The 20,239-nt window shown below is 41.2% G+C and overlaps 1 protein-coding gene across 2 annotated transcripts in view; it reads right to left on the reverse strand.

Moving 5' to 3' along the window:
• LOC105290644 (nucleolar GTP-binding protein 2) overlaps positions 1-19,911 on the reverse strand; it is a 24,065-nt gene extending 4,154 nt beyond the window's left edge. The window contains exons 1-13 of one of the 2 annotated variants that reach the window (XM_011358007.2): positions 19,689-19,886; positions 17,903-17,987; positions 16,841-16,935; positions 15,111-15,250; positions 12,110-12,294; positions 10,032-10,098; positions 8,971-9,129; positions 8,313-8,426; positions 5,531-5,659; positions 4,696-4,800; positions 3,763-3,921; positions 3,415-3,528; positions 3-368 (exon numbers count right to left, since the gene is read on the reverse strand). In XM_011358007.2, coding sequence (XP_011356309.1) covers positions 3-368; positions 3,415-3,528; positions 3,763-3,921; positions 4,696-4,800; positions 5,531-5,659; positions 8,313-8,426; positions 8,971-9,129; positions 10,032-10,098; positions 12,110-12,294; positions 15,111-15,250; positions 16,841-16,935; positions 17,903-17,987; positions 19,689-19,752 — 1,782 coding nt within the window. In that variant the 5' untranslated portion in view covers positions 19,753-19,886. Of the gene's footprint in view, positions 1-2; positions 369-3,414; positions 3,529-3,762; positions 3,922-4,695; positions 4,801-5,530; positions 5,660-8,312; positions 8,427-8,970; positions 9,130-10,031; positions 10,099-12,109; positions 12,295-15,110; positions 15,251-16,840; positions 16,936-17,902; positions 17,988-19,688 lie in introns of both variants that reach the window. The other variant, XM_011358008.2, reaches the window with a different exon arrangement.
• Positions 19,912-20,239: the final 328 nt, after the last annotated feature.

Here is a 20,239-nt window from a genome sequence, read left to right on the forward strand (position 1 = left end):
GCCTTGGTGTCGTTTTCCACGTGTTCTTCCTGGGGCTCTGGGTAAGACTCTTCCTCCTCGTCTCCTTGTTGCTCCTGTTCCTCCTCTTCCTCTGCAGAAGAGCTTTCAAGCTCTTCATCGATATCTGACATCTCCAAAGGAACCAGGTCATCCCCAGAAAACTGAGGCACGACGTTGATTCTGCCGAAGTTCTGCCGAACCCGTGCAAGAATCTGCTGCATCTCTGAGTTAGTGTCACAGTGACTGTTCTCTCTTTGTTCTTTCTCAGTAACAGATTCTGACTCTTCACCTACATTTTCTGCGATTTCCTCTTCTGGGCTGTTCTGTGATGTTTCTGTGGCAGCTTCCAAAGATGATGAGGATGGAAGCTATTCAGGCCGGAAAGGAGCAGGGGCGGGGAGAGAAATGGGATCAGAAAATGAAAACAGAATTTTTGAACTTACATCTTGCTCTCGAATGAGGTAGTCCTCTTTTCAAGACTGAGGGAGAGTACTGAAAACTCTCAAATTCGAGTCCTATCACAAATCAATTGTAAGCCGATGTGCATTAAATCTAGAACCCAGCATTAAAGGATCAAAGGAATATATATGCAGTTCCAGAAGATGCACCGACTATGAGTATTTAATTATTATAACCGATCAACCACTTACTGTTAGACAGATAAGATTCCCTACACCTTCCCTGACAATTGTACGGAATGGAGGCTGTCGAGATAAGCGCCTTCAAAATTCACACACACAAGAAAGCAAGCCAAGCTGTATGGTAAGCATGAACGCAGCACTAGTCTAGAAAGTGTCAGGTAGTAAGGAGAGGCGCTGAGGAGACACTTGAAGGAAGGGTCTAAGGTAAGAGGAGGGGAACCTCATGAGGAGAGTTCAGAAGGAGCCCCAAGTTTGGGAACCCTGAAATGACTGGCCTGCTTTAGATGACGGTGCAAAAGAAAGTTATGTGCCAGGCTTCACGATGCTGCTTCACGTATGTGACAACATTTTATTCTTGTAACTGAGACCCACGGACATGTGATTTTTCCAAAAGAAGTGCTATATAAATCAGGAATCCATAAAATTCAGGAAATTATTTATAAAATGTGTATGTACATTTGTATACATTTTTCTAGTAAGGTAATTTTTTAGCTTTTGGATTCTCAAAGGGAGTTCCTGCCACCACCAAAAAAAAGGGATGAAATTCACAGAGTGCGGGAACTAATTACCCAAACTCAGTGACTAGATATGGAGAAAAAGTTCACGATGACTCCACTGTTTCCACACGAGGTCACACGAGAGCAGTGATGGGCTTCCTCAGACCCAGTTGCTTCCTGGTGCTTCCTGCCATGCCGCCCTCACCCAACACACTCCAGCCCCATGACTTCTCGTCGGTACTACGAACACATCGAGCACGCTCCTGCCTCAGGTGCTCTGGGTGCTCCGCTTCCTTTGCCTGGAATGTTCGCCTCCCAAGACATCCATATGGCTCCTGCCTCAAATCTCTAAGGTCTCTGCTAAACTGCCGCTTCCTCAGAGGCCATCCCTGATCACCCTACATACACGAGCACTCCTGTCTCTCACAAACCCCTTACCCTGGTTTAATTCCCGCCCCTCCAACAAACAGTACTTACTGATGTTACATGTTTATCTGCTTACCATCTGTCTCCCTGGAGTATAATAAAAATACGTATTTGGTCTTTGACCCCAGTTCCTGACACAAGAGCTCCTAAAAATCCTTGGAATTTTCTGAGTAAAGACAGGGGTATCTTTTGTTATTCATAGAAGCCCCTTTTAAACCACACTCCGTTTATGCTAATGAGATGATCCTGGTGGAGCCATTTGGCATGAGGCCTGGTCACCAGAAAGCAAGCACTTGATCAGAGGGCTGAAGGTTGAGCTCAACCACCAATGGCCGATGACTGTGATTTAATCAACCAAGCCTCTGTAATGGACCCTCTATAAAAGCCCTGAAGGATGGCGTGTGGGGAGCTCCTGGGTTGGTAAACACACTGATGTACTGGGAGGGTGGTGTGCCCAGAGAGGGCGTGGAAACTCCATGCCACCCTCACCCCATACCTTACTCCATGTATCTCTTCCATTTGGCTGTTCCTGAGTTGCATCATTAAGAAACCCGTAATCATAAGCACTTTTCTAAGTTCCATGAGTTTTTTAGCAAATTATCAAACCTGGGAACCCTTGAATTTATAGTCAGCTGGGCAGAAGTGGGGGTAGTCTGGGAACCCCATCTGCAGCTGGCATCTGAAGTGGGGCCAGTCTTGTGGGACTGAGACCTTAACCTGTGGGGTCTGCCTCTGGGAGTTAGTGCCAGAACTGAACTGAAGTGTAGGACACCCAGCTGGTGACAGAGAACTACAGAACTGATAGACAAAAACAAAATGTATTTGGTATTAGAAAACACCACACACTCCTCCACTGACCTACATACACATATATATTATGTATGTCCAGGAGGGCAGAGACTTGTCTGCTTTTCACTGCAGTACCACCAGTACCCAGAAGAGTGCTTGGCATAAGAGAGATACTCAGTCCATTTTTGCTGAATGAATGAATCGATGAACAAGCAACTTAACATACAAAGAAGCTAGGAGAGGAATTGTTTTGTTTGGTTGTCTGGTGGTGTTAGGGGAGACGGGGAGAAAGATTAACATCAGTTTGCTGATGTTAATCAAGTATATTGATTTTGAAATGATGGGGAAACTGTTTAATTGGAAATTTCTAGCTGACAACTGAAACTCTGGGAATGGAGCTCAAATAAGAGAAAATCAAAGCTATATGGCTCCAAGAGATTAGTAGGGAGGCCACCTCTTCTTTAAGAGACTTGGCTGAGCTCTGCAAAAGATCCTAGGAACAGAAAAACGATGTGCTAAAGCTGGAGCCTGTGGCAGTCTGTCGCCAGGGTGAGGGAAATGGAACAATAGGGAAGCTTCTCAACCCAGTCCTGAGGCCCCAAAGCTAAGACTTCTTTCCCTGAGTATCAGTTATGCCACTCGCCTTTCCCACTTGATGACGAGTTTCTGGAGGGAAAGCACTGTTACTTATTTCTACATTCCCTCTGCCCAGCACGTGGCTGGGTCTAATAAATGTCTAAGAAATAAATCTTGGAAATGCCTCTGCTCCTCAAGGGTAAGAAGACGTGCTAATGCCAGAAGAACACTTACATTTAAGAAGCCCTCTTTCTTCAAGGCTCTACAGACTGGTATTTAAACTTGGTCTATTATACATCTATTTTTCAGTCTCCAAGTACCACCCCTCAGCAAGGTCACGGCAGTGGCACACTGGACTGGGAGACACAGCAACTGAAATACCTACCCCCAAGGAAGACGATGCTCCCTAAAGGGAAGCAACCAAAAGACACCACACCTAGGTCAGTAATCATGCTTTCCGGGCGGTGGGTCCACCCTGTTCTTACCTGTGGGGCTGCAGGCGGCTCTGCGTTGGGTGGCTTGACAAAGAAAGGAATGCGGCCCCTCTGCCAGTCGTTAAGAACCATCTTGCCCACAGTCTGTAAGTCGGGCTCGCCACCCTGAAACGTCACAGAAAGACTCCCAATTAGACTGAAAGGACAAAATCACCTCCCAGTTTGGAGGCATGTCAACTCTCCCAGTTGTTCATCACCAATTTACTTGCTAGGTGTCATACTGCTCACACAATGCAGTTTATTTAAAAAAAAAGAAAAAAAAAAGAAAAAGAGGTCCAGATCACATACGCACATGGCTGTGGGATGTCCCAGTCTCAAATCTCATAAACGCTGGCTCACCTTTAATAACTTCCCAGTCCGGAAAGCTAGCTTCTCAAGAAAGTCCTCAGCATTCTCCCAAGAATCAATCTTGTATGTCTTGCTGATATATTCTGGCTTTGCTCGTTCAAGTACAGCACCAATATGGTCTTCAGGAGTCTTAATTTTTTCAACTTGAACCTAGATATTAATAAGAATTCTCTTGCTTACAAACCTTAGTATGGAAGCAGGGAAGTTCCCAGTGTTCTCTGCTACAATATCTGATATTTCAACACCACACAGCAAGTGTGGCCTGGCAGGAGCCCGTCCCTAAGGTGGCTCGATGTGGTTGGCTGGAAGCCAGCCACAGCCACGGACACGGAGCCCAGGACTCAGCTCTAATCCCAGTTCACCACAAACTCACTGAGCAGCTTCCTTAAGCAGTTTAAACTTGGAATGTTTCTTGCCATTCACTTGCAGAAATGGTTAAAAGCCTGCCAATCCCAGGACACAAAGAGAATGGAACAGTTTAAGAGAGAAGGGGAAGAATGCGTACAGGATGTATAGCCAGCAGTGCTGGTTAAGGTTAAGTGGAACCAGTTAAAGTTTTCGGTCCTATTCAGAAACAAGTGAGGAAATGACTGAGTTCCAAAATGACTCAACCCATAAACCCACGAAGATGAATTATCACTAAATATAAACAGGCCCTGCTTCTCTTTGGATCCTGTGTGTAAACTACAAACACTTTTGTGAGATGACACTGACCAGACATGCCCATGGTCCCACTAACTCCTCAAACAGGCTTAAGTGGAATGGAGAGGCCGCCCTGTTCAGCATCATGTTCCTAAAGTTTGGTCAGACAGGTTGACCCCAAACTGTCTTCTGAATGAGTAAAAAGCAAAGGTATCCAGTGTTCCCCACGGGATGCTTTCCCCAAAAAGCAAAGAAAGAGTCCATGAGGACCAGAATACTCACAACTCCTTTTAGCACAATGTCTGTCTCCGAGTCCTCAGAGGGGTAAACCACACCTGGACAGTCGATAAGGAATATCCGACGCATCAAGGTAATATACTGCCAGACCTGAGACAGAAAAAAGCCAGAGACTTCTCAGGTCAAACACGAGGAGTCTAATTTCACAAACCACTGATGCTCATGAAGCTAGAGAAGGAGGGCAGAGGCAGTCAAAGAGAAGCAACCTGCTGAGTATTTAAGCAACAAAGTCTCTCTACTCGTGCCATGCTTGAGGCACTTCACTAAGTATCAACTATAGTTTCCATCAGCTAAGAGTCTAAAAATAATGCAGAGGCAGGATCTCCATCTAGTATTGTGCAATAATATCCAGTAAACCTCTCCCTGCTTTTTAAAAGTATTTTTGGAAGTTTAATACCATTTGGCCTCTCTTCCTTTCAGCACAACCAAGCTGCGCCCCAAACATTCTGTGTTCCAGAGTATGACTCCCCACAACTGCCAGAATCTTCCCTCATATTGAGCTTTTTTTCTGAACCCAGGCATCAAATATTTGTGGATTAGTTTTGTTTATGAAAGTAAAAGTGACAATTTAAAACAGACTTAAATATGAATGGCACTTATCAAATCATGCCAAAGCCACATAATGGCATACAAAGTATTCTTAGTCTTATCAAAATGAGCAGAAACAACTCTGGCACATTCCAAACTATTTCACAGAGACTAAACTAAAGGGTGATCTTGGGTCAAGAGAAGCAGACAGAAATCTCCATGCCCCAAAGAATCGCCTTCCATAGAAATAAAATATGTATTGGTAAAGAAGACCCCCTCGGGCCAGACGTACCTTTGTTTCACCTGCAATAGGAGCTACGTTGCAAACTTTCTTGGAGCGTAAAGTGTTTATCACAGAGCTCTTGCCAACATTTGGATAGCCAATGAACCCGACACTGATCTGTTTCTTGTCAGTGTGCAACTGTTCAAAAAAGAATTCACACTACATACATGCGGTCATAAAAATCCCTTCAACTAACAGGCTGTGTTACTTTGCTAATACAAGGAATACAGTGCAAAACCGGTGCTACTATCTGATTTAAAGCCTAGACACACATCGCCACCTACATGGTCTGAGAAGGCTGGATACATATACTTATTAATAAATCAGACGTGAGTCATTTCCTCAGTCACTCATGTGAAATTATTCTTGAATGTTTTAAGGATAAAAGTATGTAGGTCGAGAAACAAAGGAAGAAATAGTTTGTTAGTCATCAACTTACAAGAACACCGACCACTGATAAATGTCTTCAGCAAAGAGAACTTTAGCAGATGCGCGCGCTGCTGGCAATACCATGGCCCACCCTTCCTTTTTTCTGTACATTTGCATTTTCATTGCCAAAATAAACAACAAAAGGAAAAAGAAGCAACCTCAAAAATTAGACCGCTGGATGAAAGTCTCAAGGAGGCAGAGCTCAGGAAGAGTCTACAAATGGAAGGAGACTTCTGATTAAAGATGCTAATTGAACACCCATGCCAACAGCACTCCCTCCCTAAATCCACTAGAATGACAGCAGTGGGAATGAACACATACAGACCCATAGATGCAAACATACAAGACCAAAGAATGAGCTGGAGCTGAGATAACAAAAACTAACATGGGATGTTAACAAACTACTAGCAGCTAAAAAATAGTGTCTACCTTGGCCCACTACAAAACATAAAAACTAAGTGGCTACAAAAGCAGAAAAACTAAAAATCCGGCAAAAATATTGTCGATGAATCGCGAAAGGCCTTGGGAATTGGCAACACAGATGGCTCCAAGGGTGGGACTGAAATCAAGAAGACTGGTGGAAGTCTGTAGAAAGTCACCTCTCCATCCATTCTGCTCATCACAGGCACACGACTTCTCTACTCAAAGCGCTGAGGATGGTGATCTGTTTTTGAAACCTGGCCTTTCCGAAAATATCTTTAATTTTCAGGCCTGAAAGGGTCCCTAGATTTAGAGAGAACAGTGGCTGAAAGCAAGTATTTCCAAAGTGATTAAATGAAAGTCTAAATATTGACTAGTGAGACCCTCAGGCCCTTACTCTCACAGAGTTCCCAGAACCATGGCCAGAGCTATCCACCCGAGTTGGAAATTGGAAGGCTCCTTTCTGGGGAAACTCAAATCCCAAGAGTAAAGACATATAGACAGTGACATTTAGGGTGTCCTCCAACAAAATACTGGGTTTCTATCCAATCATCATTCAACAAGCCTGCCCCCTGCATACAACTTCTATTGGCTTTTTAGTGGCTCACTCTTAAATATGAAGAGCCAAGAAGAACCAGACATTTGAAGTGTGAGTCTAGCAGAAAAGACAGAAAAACACACAAAGAAGAAAAAAGATTCAAGGAACAAGGGACCCCATACAAGAAAAAGCCATGGGAATTCTTGGGATGATGGTGAAAGGAAATGCCAGGAAGAAAACCCTACAGCAAGCCTGGGCAGCAGCCAGTGCAAACTGGAAGGGAGGTGCCTGAACATTCTGAAAGGTCCCACTCTACCAGGGGATTTGGTGGTCTGTTAGTAACAAATAAAATGGAGCTAATTAACACCAAGGAAAACAGAAGGTTCTACGGGAAAGCAATAATAATCACAAAATTGTGTGGATCAGCTGTGGCTGATATTTTACAGTCATAACAATGTAAACACTGAATAATAATTTAGCCAAACATATGACATAGGTAGAACAGAAGAGAGAGGATGTATATGCGGCGAGAGAATGGCTGTTAAGAAACATAATCCTCATTATCCATCAGAGGAACTTAATAAATATCTAAAACTGGGGGAGGGGAGGGATCAAGAAATAGAATCATAAGCATGTATTAAAAATATAAAAGAAAATAATAGAAGTAACAGTTAAGAGTTGGAAGTGTTTGCCTCTGGGACGTGGGGAAGTGTGGGACAGAGAACATGTGTCTTTTGTTAAAAGCCAGGTAGAATTAATTAACTACACAAAATTGCAGGTACAGAACATGAAGCTTTGACAACATTTGCTAGGACAATCTGGTTTCAGGGCTTCCCTGAGGACCTGCCATCTGACCAGGGATCTAAAGCTGGAGTTTGGCAGAGTACTCTCCAGAGGGGACAGAAACTGTACAGGCTCCAAGGGCAGAGGAAGCATGGCAGGCCTTGAGAGCCCGGGGCGGGGAACACGGAGTGAGTGAGTGAGTGAGGGAGTGAGGGAGTGAGGGAGTGAGGGAGGGAGGGAGGGAGGGAGGGAGGGGTGTGTGTGTGTGTGTGTGTGTGTGTGTGTGTGTGTGTGTGTGTGTGTGTGTGTGTGTGTGTGTGTGTGTGTGTGTGTGTCTGTGTGTGTCTGTGTGTGTGTGTGTGTGTGTGTAAGGTGCCAGGGATAAGGCAGAAAGAGAAGCAATGTTGGTGGCTGGGGACGGGGGTAAAGGCTGAGCTAGAAAATATTTCAGAGTCCCTTATAATCCTGAGGCTCTACAGGTTTTTACATCTCTAGAACACACATTTCTCATTACCAAGATGCAGCAAGTGAGGCTGGTTAACTTTCTGCCACTGGCAAGAGAAATTCTTACACAAATCCACAGCTACACAACCCCAGGAGAAAGAGATCAGGTCTCAATACCTTTCCAAACTGCCGCAGAAGCTGAATAAATGCGCCTTTGCCAAAGGGATTAGTAAGACTTGCATGGAAAGCAAGTGTCGGATAATCCTGGGAGAGGACAGCAACCCATCGTTTCTAAAGTGGGAAAAGGAAACACGCTGGTAAATTATAATTCATTTATTTACAATACAGGAAGAATTAGCACTTGAATTACAAGACCACAATTCAAATACACAGTTGTCTACGGAAAATGTTAGCTATAATTCTTTGAAATGTTTTTTTTCAAGTATGACAGTTAATGCTGTGTCTTTTGTCTTATAAATACAAAACAATATTCCAAAAATGCCTTCATTGCTACTAAATACAATTAACGTAACATGTTGTGAAACGGGCCAGTGCCTGTGGCAGCTGCCCCCTTCCGAAGGGGCATACACCACCCATCCTGTGGGCACTGCGGCTGCCCCATTACCAACCATCAGAGGGTAAAAGATAACTCCACCCATAGTCAATGAAGCACATTTAAATTGTATTTTCAATGAGAACACTTCACTGACTATAGTCTCAAGAGTGTAATGTCCCAAGTCCTAGAAACAATGAAATTGATCCATTTACGGACACTCAAAGCTTACACGTGTTGAGTGGCCTCGGAAGACCGTTTTGCATTAGTAACTATACTTACTGTTGCCCAGGTTGGAACAAGGTCACATTTATTAAGAACGAAAATAAGGTGTTTCCAGGGTTTTTCCTTTTTCAAGTAAGTCTCAATGTGAGGGGAACGGGTACCCATTGGATCTCTAGCATCAAGAACTTGAACTACAACATCTGACGAATCTATCACCTGCAAATACAAAGAGGCAAAAACGATGTGCTATCACACACGGGCAAAATGAACAAGGGCTGACATTTAAGGGAAACTGAGGAAAATAAAATAGCAACATCTTCAAAGTAGTCTTAAGAGGAGTGTAGGTTGCAGCCAACCTCAATGCTCAGCGATCAGAATTCAAAAGGTTTTCATCCTGTGGTACTTGACACTTGTCAAATTTCAAATAGGAAAACTAGCAGAGATAAAACCCATCTTACTTCATGACTACTATGCATTATTGAATGGAATCATTCGCTTCTTAGACTTCTGAAAGTTTCTACTTTTATAGATTTCCTGTATTTTACAAAAAATTAAAAAATTTTGTTTGCTTTCATGATACTAGTTTCTTATTATGTTACCGTTTAATTATGTGACTATGCTTGAAGGTCTTCGTTACTGAGAATATTACTAGAGTGTGGCTATAAAACAGCCAGCTAGAGCACTGGACCAAGACACACAGTCTCTTCCACTAACCAGCTGGGTGAGCTGGATAAGATAATCAATCTTTCTAGACATGTGTTCTCACCTATGAAATGAAAAACTTAAAAATTCTCATGAAGGTCTAATCATGTATGATAAATCTAAACAGGAATATCATTTTAGCAGGTCATGCAAACAAATATTGACAGAAAATATATAAATGTATATAAGGTAACTGTTACTATTATACAAGTAATGAAAAAAATGAAGTCATCTAAACCGATAGTAGTATGTTTACAGCTACACAGATCCTGGTTTCTTTGTGGGAGAAAAGAGGATGGAATGGATAGCAGTTTGTACTTTATCTGACAGAGCTTCGAAACATCAAAGTTAGTTTTCTCATATAAGATTGTGAAAGCCAAAGGAACTACTCAATGAGAGAGAATATAAAATCTTACCTTGTAGAGCTCACCCCATATTCTTTTGGACTGTCCCTTTTTATATATCTCCTCTTGGGCTTCATTTCTAAATAAGAAAGCACCCAAAGTGAGCAACTGAAGCACTGTAAAGATTAAAAGGATGTTTTAGGGGAAAACCAACTACACACCAAAGGAAAAGGGTGTCAAAAGTAGTTGCAGATGAACCAAAAACACACTTAATTTTAAAAGTCACTATCTAAATGTCCATTGACAGATGAATGGATAAAAAAATGTGCATATATAATAGAATACTGTTCATTAATAAAAAAGAATAAGGTACTGATTAGTGCTATGACATGAATGACCATGAAGACATCATACTAGTGAAATAGGCCAGACACAAAAGGACAACTATTGTATGACTGCATTTATATGAAGTATTACTCATAAGAGTATTCGAACTCGTCAGAGACAGAAAGTAGAATGGTGGTTGAGGGACTGGGGAGAGAGAGAGGATGGGGAGTTATTGTTTAATGGGTAGAGTTTCAGTTTGGGATGTGAAAAAATTGTGGAGGTGGATAATGGTGATGGTTTCAATACCACGTGAATGTACTTAATGCCACTGAATTGTATGCTTAACAATGTTAAAGTGGTAAATTTTATATTATGTATATTTTACCACAATAAAATTCTTTTGAAAAAGCAACTGTAATTAGGCAATATGTCACAGAATTATGAAAAGAAATTGGTAAGATCTGAACCATAATCTACACTCCACAGCTCCCATAGTAAGTGAATTTTTTTTCTGATAAAGTTGAGAATCTGTTGAGTTACTAGCCTCAAAGACATTTACCCAATGTCTTTAAAACAAAAATAGCTTTGTTTATCCCCTATTACCTATTGCACCTTTTGGAGGAAGAAAAAATTTCACACCAGCAGAAGACAGAGCCAACTAGAAAGTTCAAATAACTGTAAGAAAAACTAAACTTGCTGCCTCTTTTTGCCTGGCCTCAAATGGCTTGACATTATCTCTAGGAGACCTAAAGCTTGAATGGGCCGACAAGAGCTCTGAGGGGGCATCGCTGGAGTCAATGGACAACACTCTTTGCTAAATCACTTAAGAGACACGAGAGAAAGAATGAGGACTCTCCAGCACTACCTAGGGGAAACTAAATTAGTAAACCCTTCTGGAGGGTAATGTGACAGCTGTCTATCAAACAGTGTGCATACTCTTCAATATTTTAATTTCCCCGATAAGAATTTATCTTTGGGGAATAATTAAGGATGAGAAAGGTTTGGTCACGCTGACGTTTTACCCTCATGTTGCTTACCGCAGGAAAAAACTATAAATAGTGTGAACAAAGAGACTGACCACAATGAAACACTACTCTGACATTAAATACTATATTGCTGTTAAGTACTGACGTGGAAATATATTCTTAATAATTTCGAAAAATAAAAGGCAAGTTAAAATACAGTCTTAAGGTATTATATTAGTAAATAAAAGTTGAGTATAAGAAAGATCTGGAAGAATATATATATTGGTGACTGATTCTTAACCTTTTGCTAGGTATGGACCCCTATGAGAATATGATGAACATGATGCATGTTTCTTCTCCTTCCTCCTCCCCAAAACAAAAATATAAAAAAAACAAAATCCCACCACCTTTACGTACATACATAAATCTTCAAAGAGTCACAGAAACCTCAAAGGCCATCCAGAACCCCCGAGAATCCAGAATTCGAGTTAAAGAAGCCCTGAGATTGACAATGCCTGACGCAGGTAGTGAGATTATGAATTCTTATTTTCTTTTTATTACATTTCCACTTTAACTATAACTATATTTTCTAATTTGCCCATGACAGACTATACTGCTATTATAATAAAGAAGAAAATGTTATTTATTTTTATTTGGAGGATGAATAAAAGAGACCTACCGTAAACAAACCACCTTCAGTTATTTTTGATCTGGCCCCAATTTCACTAACTTTTGTAGTCTAAGGGTAGAGGATAACTCTTCACCTATGAGTTACGTCACTGAGCTTCATGTAGGCAAAATAAGTGTTTTATTGCAGAAGAGCAAATGATGAGACCAGCATGAACTTCCAAACTGTACCTCACACCAGTGTCTTCAGTTACCAAATCACGATCCTTGCCCTGGTCATAGCTTCCAGTGGACATTTCTGCATTTTCTACAAGAGACTGCATGTCACTCGAAAACAAATTTGGTCGCTTCCTCTGTGACTTAGGGCCAAATGTAGTTTCAAAACTTTCAGTATCGAGAATGTGCACCTTTGAGTTCTAAAGAGAAAGGAGAATTATTGGTAAAACTATGAAAAATACTGAGAAAAAGTAAAAAATTAAAAACCTACCTGGGAAAGGCTTTCTGCTCTTATTTTTCCAAAGCTCAACCTATACCAAAACCTACAACATGCAAACAGCCTGGCTTCCAATCAGAAATTGCTTACTTAAATAGCAAAAGCACTTGTTCCCCTATACTTACATTCTGTAAGCTTCCTTGGAGAAATACAAAAGTAACACAAATTGTCAAAGCAAATACGAACAGTTTAAGATTTGCCAAAAACTCTGCTTTATTTCATTTATCATAAACTTCAGTCAAATGTAATTAAGGCTACAATGCTGAAAATTAACTTATCTTTTCTGACCTTTTTTTTTTTGAAGCTTTCAAACAAGTGCATAAAATTTGCCAAATTTACAGATATTTCAAGGACAATCATACTCAAATTTATGTTTTTTTTTTAAACCAACTGTAAATGCCAACTTTTTCTTGGAAGTTCATTTCTTTCATGGCTAAAAGGAATTGCTTGTTTTGTAAGATGCATTTTAGTTTCAGATAACATTTCCCCTAATTTAGGTAACGTTTTTATTAAATGCACATGGGAAGTCTTCAGATGAAAAACATCTAGCAAAAGTCCAAAATAATAGTTTAGATGTGATAAAAGGAACCTGATACTAACTAAAACTTGATGTGACTGTAAAGGAGTTACGGGCATAGGAATTTTTGAAGCCAGATAAAAGTCAAAGTTTGAGTTAGGATCTATCACGTAACAGAATGTTAACTGCCGGCAGAGAATATCCTCTAAAAAATCACCCTCTGCTCCTCAGTATAAGCTCCTCTGTAAGCATCAGCTACTAAATACAGTCGATGGAATATCCCCCATGGCTTCTGAACTTTAACAGATCCCCTCACCAACTCCTAAAGACCCTTAAGCTTTTATCATTTCCTCAGGTCCTCTAATCCAGGGGTCCCCAATCCTAGGGCTGCAGATCAGTCCATGGCCTGTTAGGAACCAGGCCGCACAGCAGGAGGCGAGCAGCAAGTGGGCGAGCAAAACTTCATCTGTATTTGCAGCCACTCCCCAGTGCTAGCATCACCACCTCGGCCCCACCACCTGAGACCATCAGGCATTAGATTCTCATAGGACCGCTGGTGTCTGGTGCCAAAAAGGTTGGGGTCCACTGCTCTAAAACCACCTCTTTGTTTAGTTTTACTTGCTACCCTCCAACAAGAGAACATCTCTGAAGAGGGTCAAGTTTACATGGGAACTAGGTTCTAATGTCACTGGGAAAATTATGATCAAAATTATCGCTGAAAATCTCTTAAATAATCTAAAAGAACAGTGTACATGGATTTGTGTATATAAACCTATATATTAGTAAATACGATGCAGTAATATAATGAAGTACACATACAAAATAAGTTAGTATTTTTACTGTATTGCTACAGAAATATAGTGCTTATAATGGACATGTAGCTGAACGTGCAAAAGTTAAAAGCATATCTGATTTGACTCCACTGTGCAGCAATCTCAGAATTAGATTTTATGAGAAGTAGATATCACACAAAAATAAAAGGGGTAAGGTTTCTCAAGGCCAAACCAGAAAACTCATCCATTACTCTAAGTATCTATCTGCATCAAAATACGAGCTGACTGCTGCAGCTGTAGGCCATTCATTCTACATATCAGATAAATTTAAGCACTGAACTGAAATAAGCAACAAAGCAATCAATCCATAATAGAATCTCTTTGTTCTTCTCATAAACAGGATTCAATATTTGTTGAAAGATGGCTTTAGGAAGAAACGACAAAAAGAACAAGGGAAATGAGCAACTTGTCTGTGGTTCATGAATTACACTCATGTGTTTTTCTGAAAGAAAACAGTCATTCCACTAATAGGTGCCATTCTTCTAGCCTGTCATAAAACAAAGCATAATTGATAAAACCTTGAGGCAATAACCAGGCCTTGGTTTTTATTTTGCTCTGCAAGTAAACACTTTTCTTTGAACTGTTAATCCATGTATGCATGTCAATGTTTTTTTCCCCTCCTTATACTGGAATTGAAGCGTATGTCCTGGCTCCATTTCTGGGAATTATTATTCAATGCAAGTAAAAAACGTGCAGGCAAAAATTAGGCCATTTCTTTGGTTCTGTGAAACTCATTCTACTCAAGCCAGATTCAGTCCTACTGTACTTTGAACTTCAATGAACAACTAATCCAACCGGCATCCTTTCCTTTAGCTCAAAAGAATCTCCAAGGGTCTTATAGAAGCTGCAAGTACACATGACCATAGGTCTCCCTCCCACCAACTCAATTCTAATTCTGCATTCCCCCAAAATTTGATGGAAACACCGCTTAAACAAGTTTGCCTACCGAAAAAAAAATTTTTAATAGTATTAGTAATAGCTATGACCTATTTAGCTCTAATTAGGAGGCAGACTACGTGCTTACTATGTGCCAAGAGTTTTACAGATGTTTCACTGCATTCAATCACCTGAGGAGGTGGGTTATGTTGACTTTACAGTTGGGGAAGTGAAAGCTCATGGAGAATCATAACTAAGGCCATAGAAATGAGCAGAGCAAAGATTAAAATTCAGGTCTTACTGCAAAGCCTGTGCTTTGATCAGCATACTACTGAACCTCCCCGACAGAATGCAATTCATACTAAAGGTGAGACAGTGAAAAGAGAAGTCTCGGGAAGTTCATCAGTACTGCATTAAAGTCACTATTCTCTGTGGAAAAGCAAGAGATAAATATGACAGATCTGTGTGGCATTTGCCAAAGAAATTCTATTGCCAGGGATGTCCCCATCTTACATGAGGTCGGATCCGATCATGGAGAAGAGACATGGGTAACTTGCTTTGCTTCATGACAACTCTGTATGGATCCTTCATGACTATATCCATTTCCTCTTGAAATTTTTGTAATGATGACTGCTTAATCACACGTGTGTTTCCTGTTTTACAAAAGAATGTTGCCATTTAATAAACGATTCCCTTTTGCTTCTGCATCCATCTTCCCAATGACACAGTGAAAGGACAGATTTTAAATTACCCTTGCTCACCCAAACACCTGATACATCCATCCCATGTAGCCATTTTCAAACTTAAAAGAGAAAAAAAACACACACAACACAAACAAAAAAACTGCCACTCCTGCACTCATTACACTATGAACTAATCCACCAACCCAGACACATAAAGGGTTTCAATAGTTTTCCAAGCCCAATTTCCTGACTGGATAAAACTGAAAAATAAACATCACTGAATGGGACTGAGATCTGACCAACGTCCTACTTCCTGCTAGATCTAGCAAAGAAATCTGGAGCCAATCACAGCTGATCAGTTGGAATATACAAAGAATCCCAAGCACAAAACCTAAGTCAGTTACCGTTTTTAGGGTTATGAGAGCTTGAAAGAACTATTAAATTAACCAATAACTCCATGCAAGGGAACAAAATAAAACTATGTAATACTACCTGGAGAATACCTTATAAGTGAGAGAGCCTGAAGAATATATTCAATTAAATAGCATGCTACAGCACAAATGCAAATCTCAAGATAAGGGTCACTATGACAATAGTGACAGTGATTATGATAGCAGTTAAGGCTTAATTTGTACTTACTATTTGCTGGGCACTATTCTAAGCACTTTACACAGATTTACTCATTTAGTTATCACAACAGTCCTGCGACATAGGTACAATTTTTATCTTCATTTTAGAGATGAGGAAATTGATGAACACACAGACTTAATAACATGCCTACAGTCACAGAAATGGCAGAATCCGTGGGGTCTAGATCTAGAGACACAGTACCTAGCCATCAAATTACATGCCTCTCTAAGGAGTTTTCTTTATGCTTTTCTGTGTTGCGGTTTCCTAAGGGTGTCCTATCAAAGCTCTAAGAGATATTCATAGGTAGTTGCCATCTGCCCCCAAGCACAGAGGTCAAACAACAGACAAATAAAGGGGTCTGACCATCTTACGTGCCTGCACACCTCGCAGTGCCTAAGGGAAAGCCAGAAAGCCCAGACTGAAATGAAGCTAGAGTTCGCCAAAGGAAGAGCCCTGATCCCTCCGGAGATATTCTATTCACTCCTGGGAAGGACTACCGAGATCCTTTCATTCAATTCAAATACAATCCCATTAAGAAAAAGTGTTTCAGAGGAACTGCAGACTAATGCACTCACTCTTCAAGGCAAAAGCACAAACACATCTGCAAGGCCCCTCTCAAACTGTAACCTCTCCAGGCAACCAGAAATGAAGACATGAGAGTTCTAAAGTCTGTAAATGCTGGTCATTAAGGATGGTCTTATCTGTTTAAAGAGAATGATGAGCTCTTTTAACAAGAAGTGATTTATGAAATCCACCTCTATTACTTTTTCTGCCCATTTCCCACTATGAGTGCTTATCTCATCCCTTTCTCATATAATCCTTGCCAGTTCCGCTGACCCCAAAACTCCTGCCTTTAAAGACATCTGAAAATTCCACCCTTTCCATACAGCACACATTTGTAGAGCAAAAGTAATAGAGGACAATACTTACCAAACCATTTAATATTTGGCTCCACTCTAGCCACTGTGCCAGAAGCCACCGTTGATTGATACTGCAGAGGCTTAATCACTTTACCACGACTATTCCTAAAGTGAGGAAATTAAAGATTTTGGTTGACAACAGAAGGCAACAGCGAACTCTGGTTTACAGAATACTCTTTCCATAAAAAAAAAAAGAAAAACCTTTTTTCTTTTCTTTCTTTTTTTTTTGGTTTTAAAGGATCATGAAATACAGATTTCAGTAAACAAAAAGTACTGCTACATTTGAAACAGATTGCCCAAAAGCCATTTAACCTCTTGCAACAGAGCACGTAATGACTTCTGCTAGATGAATAACAAATAATGCCGCTGTTTAAAAATCTGTTTACTGTTTTGTGTTTTTTAAAAAGTCACATACTTGAGTTTTTTGGAGTAATTATTTGAAGGCTGGTTTAAATGAATTTTAAGTTAGAGGGTGATTTATGCTGGAACTCAAAATTCTATAACAAACTGCAGAGTAGGTGACTAAGGCAGATTAAGTTCATTGACGTTTGTTTTAGGCACATCTGTTAGAACGAATGAAGAATCTAATTACCAAACAAATTAAGACCAGCTAGCAAAATGTCACACTCAGCAAGTCCCTGTGGTAGAGGCTGCCTCAGCAGAACTCAGAGTTGTGATGAGTTTCCAAGTGCCACAATGTTGTGATCTAAAATGTGGCATTAAAAAACAAGTTTTCTGGCTGCTTTCACTACTACAGTCCTATATGCTCTGTTAAAGAAAACCAGATTTCCATCTGACATTTAACTTGAGATTTCACATGCCACTCACAGAGGCCAAAGTTGTGAGGAACAAGATCTCTAACTGTGACACAATCACGATTTCGCCACCCACTTCATGTCTTTAACCCAAAATTCACAATTTATCATAGCAACATCCAAATAAAATGATATTTGGAAATATGCTATTCCCCTATGGGGAAAGTGGGGGTGGAAATGTCAAAGACTTAATGAGTCTCAGCTACAGGTCAAGGGCACGAAGGAAAGGGGAAAGGATGACAGTACTCAATGCTCACCTGCGCTCCTTCTGCCTGTACATATTCAGGCGCCGGATTGTGGCCCGGTCCCTCATGTTTTGGCCTCCTGCTCCCTGTACCCGATCTAGGAAACACATAAATAGACGGCACACTATTTGATAACCAACAAGTCTTAAGTATGATCATTGCTTCAAACACACCAATTAGTTCACTCAGAAGGCAAGCTGCTGTCTCACTGCAAAATCTCTACTTTTTCTGTTGTTCCAACGACATTATTATTACTGGAAGCTACATGGTATGACAAACCTGACCTAATCTTTGATCATGGATAGGACTGTGCTTGACAATAATAGCCAAAATTTTTGAGCATTAATTATAGCATTGCGTTATCCACATAACAGGCATTGTCTCATGTAATTCATATAATAATCCTATGAAGAACACATTATCCCCATTCTGTAGGCTAAGAAACTGGGGCACAGTGGTCAGATATCTTGCGCAAAGTCACACAGCTACTAAATGGCAAAGCCACAATTTGAACAAAAGCATTTGGTCACTATCTGTGCTCTTAACCACTAAGACGCCTACTTCTGAGTCTCGGTTTAACAAATATTGAGTGTCTGCTACACACAAGGCACTGTGGAGACTACAATTTTGATACAGTCATGTTCCTAATGTACTAGTTTTTTAACTTCCTAATGTTTGATTTTAGTCTAATCAACAACTAGCAATTCTTGTCTTACATCTCAGAGGTAAGGAGAAAGACAAATAAACATGGTAATTGGGATCCCTTCAAATCATTTGTCTACCTGCTTAAGTGAGACAGTAGATAAGAGGCTAAAATCGCAGGACTGGCGGCCCTACTGCTAACGAGCAGTACCAACTGTGACAAGCCACTTCCCTTATTTTGGCTCAGTATCTTCCTCTATAACCTTATGATCTCTAACAGCCTTTTGGGGTCTAACATTCTAAGATTCCAGTCTACAAAAATTGAATCATTTATCAGCAATTCAGAGAAGACACTCAACATTAATGGAAGTCATCAAAAACTTTGAACCCTATTTAAAAACAAAGTTTTTAACTAAGCCTAAATGGAAGAGACTTCCCCAAAGGCTATCTTGTTCATCCTGCAGGTGGAACCTACACAAAACTCATACACATCTTCAAAAACATCTTCACTTATCTGTAGGGTTTTCACTGGACTTTACTAGCTAGGATGACTCCAAGAACCAAATCTGGAGTTCCTTTTTCTCTCTCTCTCTCTCTTTTTTCTCCTTTCTCATTTAAATGGTCAAAGCTAAGGTGACAGGCTAGTGTGGTCAAGTATAAAAGGCCAACTGGGTTGGCTTACACTACTTTTAATTTGACTTTATCAAATTTACTTCCGGCAATTCCTTGAGCTGGAAAACTGGAATCAAACAAGACTGCAATATATTGGGAGAGGGACTTCAACACCTGATCCACACAGGAACACAAGAAGAGGTCAAGTTTAACAGTTCCTTCCAGCTCAGAGAGTCTCAATCTCTGTATCTCACAACTGGAGACGCCCTACGGCTGCCAGGCAAGAGGGTTCACCTTCCCCGATGACAGACCTGGTGCCTGACACCGAGCAGTGACAGGCGTGCAAGAGTCAGCCCTCAGAATGAAAAAAAAACAACAACAAAATAAAACAAAGAAAACCACCTTCTCCCTTCTCATCCCCAACAGCCACTCAGCTCAAGTCACTCCAAGCAATGCCACCCGGATGTCCCCTCACATGTCTCCTCGAAGCCCTCCCCGCAAACCTCCTCCAAGCTCCACCCTCCGCGAGCCCCGCCGCCCGTACCGGGGTTTGTGCTGGCCTTAGACGGATTGATGGTGCTCCGTCCTTTGTACTTGGGCTTCACCATCTTGCCGATGGGACGAGGACCAGAGTGCTAGATCCGGCCTACGGCTGGTAAACGAGCTCGTAACTTCCCAGGACCCGCCGAAGTGACCCGCGTGAACCACACTGGACCACGTGTGCAAGGGCTACATCACTTCCGCTCGCGCACCTCCCTTTCCCAGCGTGACTTCCTGCGAACGGTCTGAGCGCGCCGCCGCACTCCCGGCTCCGCCCCCCGCCGGCCGCTTAGACACGCCCTACGCCGAGCCCCCGCCCCTCCCTTCCTAGCAACCGCCAAGCTGCCCCTCCATAGCAACTGACTAGATACCCAGGACCAATGGACCAGAGCTCGAGTTGGGTCAACCCCCAAACAGAAACCTTGTCCCAGGCCAATAGCACAAGCTTAAGTTTACTTATCTGAATTTGTCCTTTAGCTCTTCAAAAAGTGACTGACCATCCGGCAGCCAGAGATCTTTCAAATTTTGTTGCCCTCTCCAATGGCTTATCATTGC

The sequence above is a fragment of the Pteropus vampyrus genome, unplaced genomic scaffold (assembly GCF_000151845.1).
Source record: "Pteropus vampyrus isolate Shadow unplaced genomic scaffold, Pvam_2.0 Scaffold36, whole genome shotgun sequence".
NCBI classification, from domain to species: Eukaryota; Metazoa; Chordata; class Mammalia; order Chiroptera; family Pteropodidae; genus Pteropus; species Pteropus vampyrus.